General features: G+C 44.5%; 1 protein-coding gene across 1 annotated transcript; it reads right to left on the bottom strand.

Moving 5' to 3' along the window:
- Window positions 1-3,133: 3,133 nt before the first annotated feature.
- On the bottom strand, window positions 3,134-8,787 carry SPATA31F3 (SPATA31 subfamily F member 3). Its single transcript, XM_039875500.1, has 5 exons — window positions 8,644-8,787; window positions 8,125-8,170; window positions 7,527-7,596; window positions 6,080-6,567; window positions 3,134-3,557 (listed from the first exon to the last, which is right to left on the bottom strand). Exons 1-5 carry the CDS (start codon window positions 8,785-8,787, stop codon window positions 3,289-3,291), a joined length of 1,017 nt encoding a protein of 338 aa, XP_039731434.1. The 3' UTR covers window positions 3,134-3,288.
- Between the last annotated feature and the right edge of the window lie 320 nt (window positions 8,788-9,107).

Below are 9,107 nucleotides of genomic sequence, written 5' to 3'. Positions count from 1 at the left end.
GTAGCCAGGACCCTCCCTGAGAAACATCATGATTCTGTATTGAGAATAGACTATTGGAAGTATGGTCTTAGGAAGAAGCAGGGAGATTAGTTATGATGCTACTGCAGTAATAATAGCAGCAGAAGGAGTTAGAAGTGGTCATGTATAGGATTTGTTCTGAAGACAGAGACATCAGAATTTACTGATGGATTGGAAGTGGAGTGTTGGAAACAAAAGTCAAGTATGGCATCAAAGTGTTTGACCTGAACAACTGGCAAGAGAGAGATGCCATTAATTGATGTGGGAAATACTGTAGTGGGAACAGGTTTGGTGTTTTTGATTGGGTGGTGGTGGTGTACAGGGAATCAGGAGTTCGCTTTTGAGATGAATATTGGATATTCAAGTGTATATGTTTAGACAACTTGGGCATGTAAGACCTTCTACTCCATAAGATAATGATCTCCATGTAGGCAAAGCCCATGTCTTGGTGACTGTTGTGTATGGCATGGTTCCTGGAACATAGTAAGTACTCAAATATAATTGTTGAATGTCAGATGGCTCTTAAGGTAATTTTTATTGTGACCCCTTTATGTTATCCTCAGGTTCTCCTTATCAGCTGAGTGCTTCCTCCTGCGTCAGAACCCCATATACCATAGCATTTATCCCACTGATGTAATAATTTAGCTGCCTTCCCAGTCCAGTCTCATGATTTGTGGTTTTAAATACATCTAGCTATCTGTCTATCTATCTATCTATCTATCTATCTATCTATCTATCCATCCATCCATCCATCCATCCATCCATCCATCCATCCATCCATCCATCTATCATCTATCATTTATCTATCATATGTATATCTGCTTATCTAGCTGTCTGCCTGCCTGCCTAAAGCCTGGGCCCTTCCCTGAACTCTGGGATCATACGCCCAATCATCTAATGAACATATGCATTTGAATGTCCAATATCTATAACTGTATGAAAGTGAACTCCTAATTACCCACCCCCACCCCAATTACACATGCCACCCTACTCCAATCATAGTATTTTTTATATCAGTTAATGGCAACTCCCTCTTGCCAGTTGTCCAGGCCAAAAAACAGTGGTGTCATCTTTGATGGTTTTTCTTCTCTGTCCATATCCAGTCTATCAGCGAATCCTGTTTTCTCTACCTTCAAAAAGAATCCAGCATCTAAATACTTTTAATCGCCTCTGCTTCTACCATTATTGGAGTAACCTCATAACTAATTTCCCTATTTTTACTAAAGTCTATTCCCCCAACACTCTATTAGCACCACAGCCTAAGTGAACCTTTTAAAATGTCAGATCTAAGCAGACTCCCTGATAGGTCCCCCATTTACTCGAAGTCAACAGCTTTGCAATGACCTTCTAGGCCTTATCCCACATGCCCCCCCTTACTGCTCTGACCTCATCCTCTACTATTTTATCCCTTGATTATTCTACTTCAGGCTTGCTGTCCTTGATCCTCGAAATAAGCTACTTATGTTCCAACCTCCCGACATCTGCATTAGCTTTAATTTCTGACCAGAATGCTCTTCCTCAGTTATCCATGTGGTTTACTCTCCCATCTCCCTCTAGTCCATGCTCGCATGTTAACTTCTTAGTGAGATCTGTCCTAAACTCCCTATTTAAACTGTCTTATCTATTTCTTCCCCAAATTCATGCTCTTGATTTTTTGCATATATTTAGTCACCTTCTACATACTATATTTTTTTACTTATGCTTCTTTTATCTCTCTCTCTAGTGTACCATCAATGTAAGCTTGTTGGGGACAGAGCTTTTTTCTCCTTTCGTTCAATGTATTTCCAGCACCTATATAAGTGCCTGGCATAGAGTAGATGCTCAACATTAGTTGAATAAATGAAAAAATGGATGAGTTAATGCCATTTATTCTCCAGATTGGCAGCCTCATTCCAATCCCTCAAATATTTTGATACAGTTTTTGATTATAAGTATTTCTCCGGCAAGTCACTATTCTCTAGTATGTTGTGCCCACTGATTTGACACTATGCCTTTGCTTATGTTGTACTCCCAGCCTGTGGAAGCCTCTCTACTCCCCACCTCCCTGACGGCTAACTTCTGCTCACCCTTTGAAACTTAGTCTACACATCACCTCTCCCAGGAAAATTTCCATGAACACCCCCCAAAACTAGGTGAAATGCCTTCCTGTGTACTTTTGCTTACTTACTCTAACTAGCTCTTTCCACACTGCTTCTGGTGACATTTTAACTCTCTATTCCAGGAGTCCATGAGCTCCAAGGGAGGAAGGTCTGTGTGTTGTTCACCATTGTGTCCCTAGTGTCTGGCATAGTACCTTGCACACAAATTACTCAGATATTTGAATTACTGAATGCAAGACTCAGCTCAAAGTTATTTTTACTGTGATCCTTTTGGGGACTTTCTCATCAATTGTTCTTCATTTTAGGAGGCATCCATTCCATGCATTTGAAAGGCAATGATGATCAAACAGGCAGCAGGACTACAGAAGGTTCCCAGATGGTTTATCCCTTAAAGATCTAATCAGTAACAACAGAGCATAGTGAGGGAAGATTCTATTCTTTGCTTTTGATATCTGTCATATTAGCTTTGTGCTTTTGATAAACACAAAGCACCTCCTCAAGGATGGAGCACGCCCCTCTAAAAACCTTCTCTCTAGATTGTGGCCATATATAGAAGTTACTCATGAATTGTGCCTATGGGCCAAAAATGCACTGGATCCCTTACCACTACTGCTTGTACTATCCTTGTGTCCATATTGCTCCTTTGGGCCCAAAGACACTATGAAAAGCCATGATAGAATTCAAGCCTGATCTCTACCTTCAATGCACCTTAGATGAGTCTTCCTTTTCTGCTCAAGTCCCTTTATCTGAAGTTCAAAGAGTTGTATGGAATGTTGACCCATCTGATCCATCTGAAATATGGGCTTAAGCTTTAGTACCATATGGGAAGTACTATCTACCTCCTCTATTCTCTCCATCATATATCGCATTGAAAATAAGGAGGCACAAACAGGTGGTTCTTTGCTTAGAGATATAGAATATATTTGGAGATGGTCCTGCCTCACTTGCACATTAATTGAAATGATGATGACAGCCTTTTGCAGGGGGATGCAGACAACTGGGAAACCATGGACTTCTTTCTGGACTGGGTATTCTCCTTGCATAGACCAGTGCCTTCTGCTGGGGTAAGAGTTGAGACCTGGGATGGATTTTCTGTTTGAGTGGCACAAGTCAACTGAGGACAGTACTCGAAGCTGTTGTGGGAAAGGCACTGGAACCAGGTGTGGCTGGACTAAAGTAGGTGTTGATGCTGTTCATTGTCTACGCACTGGCAGGCATCAAAGAAGGTCATGCCCTCCTCCTCTGTTTTCTTCTTCAACTTAGCTGGCCTCACAGGGCCTTTGGTGAGGGGTGGACTCTTCTCAACATTTTTTGTCATAGTTTTTTCTACTGTCTCATCCTTAGAGAGAATGGATTCCTTATGCCCTTGACCTTTCACCTTGGGGTTAATCCAGTGTAGAAAGTGCTTCATCTTATTTCCCAAGCCAGCTTCTGTAGCTTCTGCAAGGGTGGGGCACTTGTGAGTATGAGCTGCTTTTACCAGACCCTATAGCTCTAGGCCCTAGAAAGCCCTACAAATTTTGTCCCTGCAAAGTTTGGTTCTGAAAAATGTGGCTCCTTCAAATGCTGAACCTGAAAATTTAGCCAGCAAATTATGGTCCAGTAAGTTGATCTTGTAAGGTCAGGCCTTTTAAGCTCTGGGCTTTCCTGATTTGGCATTCTCAGGAATCCTTATTTGGGTGAGGTCATTCAGTGGCTTAGTCTAACTGCCCTATAGACCATTCGTATCTGGATTTTTGCCCCAAGGAATCCTGGAGTATACTCTAGAAACTCAAGGTGAAAGAGAGCTGGTGAAGGTGCTGACAGGGAACAGTAAGCTAAGAGGATGGAGATGGTGGCTCTACAGATTCAGACAGATTCATATTAGTCCCTATTCACTCAAGGCAACCATCTTGGTAAAACTGAAATTCTACCCGAGAAGAGCCTGGAGATACATTTGGGAAGTTAGGGCTCTGGTGGTTCTACTTAGAAGTGTCTCTGCTGGCCCCTGAACCTCCTCAGAGTAGATGTTCTCTCTGGTTAGGGAGAATCTCAACACTGCACCCCCTTCTCTGTGATTCTCTGCTATTTTGAGTTTCCCTGGGCCCTGTTTCCTCTGCTGGGGTAGGGAATTGTCTTCACCCTTGCAGAGACCTGGGGCTAAGGGGTCCAGGGCTCCTCCAGGCTGAGGTTGTTCGCTCTGGCCTCCAGCTGAACACAAAGCACCTGGGCCTCTGTTATGTCCCCATTGGGTTGTGAAATCTTAGAGGACCAGTGGGAAGAACCATAAGTACTGCTCTGGAATTAGCTTGCTTTTGGTTCTGTTATACCACTTTAGTTTAGTTGCAAGCTGTTCTTTAAGGGGAGGTCATCTGGGATACATGGGATGCCTGGTGGGATGGGGAGTTCCTGGGGCAATATTTTCCCTTGCTTTTTAGACTCCTAAAGGACTCTTAGGCACATATATTCCTTGGGACAATCACAATTTGTTCCCTGGACTCCTCTGTCTTTATGAGATTTCCCAAATGTATCTCCAGCAATTTATTTTTCAGGTTAAAATTTAGTTTGGCCAAAATGGGTGTCTTGAGTGCAGAGGGGCTAGCAGGGTCTGTCTGGATCTCTAGAGGCACCATCTCTGTTCACCCATACTTCAGTCTGGAATGCTTATGCACTGTCCATGCAAGTTTCATTGGCATCTTGAAAGCATGGCTCAGGAATTATACATTGATGTTTAGATGAGTTTGAGCCAAAGGCTCTGTTGGAACCCCAATAGGCCAGTTATAATCTCTGAGACTGCTGATTGGCTAGTGATTGCCAGGGCCATGCCTTTGGAAAGAGCCACATAATAAAGAGCCAGAGGCCTGACAGGAAGGCCAAACTTGTCTCCTGTTTCTCAATAATTCCCTGGGGATACCCACACAGGTGCTGATCAGGGTGATAAGTGACAGCATCTGGTGAGGCTTGTTGCTGCTGGTCTAGATGAACTCTGGAAGCTCTGGGCGTGCTCCAGGAAAATATTACTTGCCTCCTCAGGACTGACTATTTCAAATAGGCTTCCCCAAATAGGTAGGCTCCTAGGTCTCAGTAGAAGAGTTAATTAACATGTCTCAGGGATTATGTTGTATGGTTCTCTGCATCAACAGAGATATTTGGGCAAAAGCTGTCAAGCCCCACCAAAGCCGGGGCTGCCTGTGCAGCAGGTGTCACTCCAAGGCTTCATACTTGGCCAGAGTTGGAAATGGGACATTGATATGGGTTTGTTGTTAGTCAGATGCAAAAACCCGAATTCAGAAACATGGGACGAAGGTGGGGCTAACTGAGGTGGAGGAAATTTTAGACAGCACAGAAATTAAGGAGAAATTATTGAAGAGAAAGGAGCTGGGGGCACCTCTTTTGTGGAGAGATATCCAGGAGCAAATCATTGTGCAGAAAAGAGGAACCATAGGAAAATAGTTGGGTTTATGCTGCAGATAACACACTGAGGCCTCAGTATGTCCCCCAGACAATGGACAGAGACCACTTAGTAACCAAAAGGTGGTAGAGGGGAGAACCAGAGCCATGGAGTTTGGGATTTACCTACATTGATATTTGCTCTGAGTCCACAGTGGATCCTTCAAAACCCCAGGAAGTTTGGGTGAACTGGCTGCTCTCCCATGAATCCCAGGTCAGGGAGATAAAAGCCCATCTATTCAACAGAGGCCTTAGATATAGCATTATGATGAAAGAAATGGCTGTCTTTTCCTTCGGGTTTGGAAAATATTTGGGGCAGTGTGATACAAGCTGCCGTAGGAACTCTTCTACAGATCTTGGAAGCCCTCAGGTGTAGAAATGCATGCATTCATATATCTATACTTAAAGATACCTAACAGCTCTTGTGACGTAGGAATAGTAAGTAAAAGGAATGCAAGGCCATGGAATATTTTAGGTTCATGAGCTCTGGATTCAGAGAAAGGAAGAGAATCAGGTATTCGAGGGCCGCTGACCTTGTTTCTCCAGGACACATTTGGAATTGCTCTTCTTCTTGTCCTGCTGGTTCGTAGGAATCCTATGCTCCTCAAGGCTTGAAGAATACAGAGCTCCTGCATCCCAGGACATACATTGTGTTTGAAACCCCTGCTTTCGCTGGTGTTTAGCCCGGTAATCTTGGATGGTGGCTGCACTGGTTGACTGGGCAGTTGACTGGACTGAGGATTTCTGATCAGTTAGCTGTGACATGGAGGGGGTTGTAGATGGAAGTGAAAGCTCTTGGGAGTGATGGGAACCTTGATTCTGCCCAAAAGACATATTAGACATGGAAAAAATCTCTGGGCAAGAAGAGGCCCGTGATAGCCCTGATGAAGTGGGAGAGACCAGGGTGTTCTCACCCTCCAGCAAATGCTGGATCTCTAGAGCCACAGCATTGCAGATGGGGCAGGAAGGATCTGCACACAGGAGCCTCCGCACACTTCCCTCCTGAGGAAGCCAACCTTGTCTAGGAAGGAAAACATGGCAACAGTTAACAATGGAATGACAAGTGTGTGGCCTGGAGATTATCCCTGCCCTCCCTAGTCCTACAAGGCCTGGGGCCTGCACCCCCTGGGCTTTCTAGAAAAGTCATGGTGGGCTGGGCTGAGGGTCTGGGGCTTGTTGGGCAAGGTCTCAGACAATCCATGGGAGCACAGGGACATGGGAGACTGGGAGGTAAGGTGAGTCCTCTGTTGGCCTCTGTTGAGAAGTTAAACCAGGACAAGGGAACAAGGATGGGGGAGTCAGTGGTTGGCCGATGGGGCATCACCAAGGACTTCAGTAGGTTGAACCTGGAGTCTGTCTCGTTTGGGACTAAGAAGGCTATAGACTGGTAGGCAGAGTTTCCAAATTGTGAAAAATGAGGTCCTTGTGGGAGCTTTGCTTTCTTGGGACAATAAGGTGTATACAACACATCTTGGGAGACAATCCTATTCTCTAGAGTTTTTAAGAAGAGGATGAGATCATAAGCTCCTGGCTGAGGGCTGTCCCAGGAACTGGCCTCTGAAGACAGAACCAGAGGAGGTAATGTCAACAGGGTCCAGGGCCTGTGCTTGAAAGGGTGTGGCTATAAAGAGACTATGACAATGGTGAGTTATTTATGCACATATTTATACATTCTCTTGCCTGCATAACTTGTCTTGTGGCTGAGTGCAAACCCACAGAGAGTGTTTAATGAATTATGCAGTAGTCAAATCCTGAACTGCAGGAGCACTGTGAGCCTAGCTCAGAGCAGAACTGGGAGACTCCTCTCTGAGATGTCTGAACCCCCCTCTGTCCTGGCACCCTCTCAACCAGTGCTCCAGCCTCCACTGTGTCTGGCTCCCTCCCAGCCATTATCCCTCTCTTCATCCCTGCCCCAGGGCAAGCACAGAAATCATCACAGGCCAGGCCAGAGTTGGGAGACTAGGAAGAGCAAGAGATCACCTTTTCATGATAGAGAGCAGCTCCCATGGCTTCTCAGCTTCTTTCTGAGAAAGTCTTGAAAGTCCCCTAGCTGAGAAACCAGGAGACAGTGTTATGTGGAACAGGAGAGGCTTCATGGATATCCTATAGACAGCTGAAGGTCTTTGAATGAGAGGAGACTGAAAACCCCAATAGTCGATGCTCTAAGGCATGTCTGGGTAGGACTTAACCAGTTACCATGTGTTGTCCCTGAGCTAATCCTATTAGACCTTCACAACCACACTGTGACTGAGGCAGGATCCTTAGATGCCCATTTCATGGATAAAAGACAGAGATGAAGTAATAACCATAGGGTCGTAAAACTAGTAGATGACACAGTTAAGGACTTCTGCCCTACTTCCTCATTCTATTCCCTGGGGTAAGGTGGAGACTTTTGGAACATTCTCAGGCCCAGATTTCCCACCCAAAGAATTTTTCTGAGAGAGTTTGTCAACTTGGGAAATTGGAGCCTTCAGTGATTAGAGCACCCGGCTCTTGACACTGGGGGTCAAAGAGGGGCAGGATCTATGGGGATCTCATTCACAGTGGAGGGGAGTCATAGAACAGACTGAGATTTTACCTCTTGATGTTCTATATTTAGCCCTTTGTTTGACTCTCTGGTGGTGCTAAAGATAAAAAAAAAGAGTGTGAAGCTGGGGCACCCTTTTCTTTTCACATCTAAAATGAGGCGAACCCCACAAATATTTCCCAAACTTTTTCTGTATACCAATTTTATATATTCTCCTACCTTTCTTTTTCCTATTCTACATTTCCCACCCACCCACCCCATCATTTCCTTTCTCATTTCTGATTCATTTTGAGGCTCTTTGATACTCCATACCTCCACTCCCATTCCCTGAACAAGTTCTGTGGAGAGATTAGAATGAGACAGGAGAAAAAGTAGAACAGATTAAAGAATGAGTGGTCTAGTTGTCAAGGATTTTAGCTATCCAAGACTCTAAATGTCTACCAACTAGAAGAACCACCTAAATTTGGAGCTGTTCTGGGAAATCCCCAGTAACAACAACAACAACAAAAAAATGCAAGGAGTAAGAGTAACAAGAGAAAGATTTCAGTTATGGTCATAATGTTTCCCTACCCGGCAACAGCTCCTGTTAGGTCTCAACCTTAATTTTCGATGGTTCTTTTTCACTTGCCAAATAATTAATGCAATAATGATGATGGAGCCATAAGTGTATAAGGGATATCCAATATCCCACAGTACAAAGGTAGGGCTCAACATATTCTAAACCTCACTAGCCATCCTCTTTCTAGGCTTTCCAGATCTTGGAACCTAATGCCACCATATTCTAGACCCTGTCATCTCTGCCTCACAGAGGATGGAACCAGACCATCAGACTGCATCACAAAGCCCTCCTGTTTCACAAGGCATACAGAGCACCCAGACCTTTATCTGTCTAGCAGAAGCTCATGTAATTCAGGGTTCAGATAAGGGTGTCTGGTTGTGTGGGTTGCAGAGCCTAGGCCTAAAGGTGCCAAGGTCCCTGACAGCATATATTCTTTCATGCTCTTTCTATCCTTTCTACTCTGATGGCTCAGCTC

Source organism: Pteropus medius, unplaced genomic scaffold (genome assembly GCF_902729225.1).
Source record: "Pteropus medius unplaced genomic scaffold, Ma_sr-lr_union100, whole genome shotgun sequence".
NCBI classification, from domain to species: domain Eukaryota; kingdom Metazoa; phylum Chordata; class Mammalia; order Chiroptera; family Pteropodidae; genus Pteropus; species Pteropus medius.
This window is presented reverse-complemented; position numbering and strand designations above follow the sequence as displayed.

Excerpts from the sequence above, each read along its gene's own strand:
- SPATA31F3 (XM_039875500.1), bottom strand. The coding sequence starts at position 8,787 with ATGTTGAGCCCTACCTTTGTACTGTGGGATATTGGATATCCCTTATAC. Across the intron at positions 7,597-8,124 it reads TAAATATAGAACATCAAGAG|CTAGGGGACTTTCAAGACTT; the intron begins GTAAAATCTCAG and ends CTGGTTTCTCAG. Across the intron at positions 3,558-6,079 it reads ATGTGTCCTGGAGAAACAAG|AAGCTACAGAAGCTGGCTTG; the intron begins GTCAGCGGCCCT and ends CCACCCTTGCAG.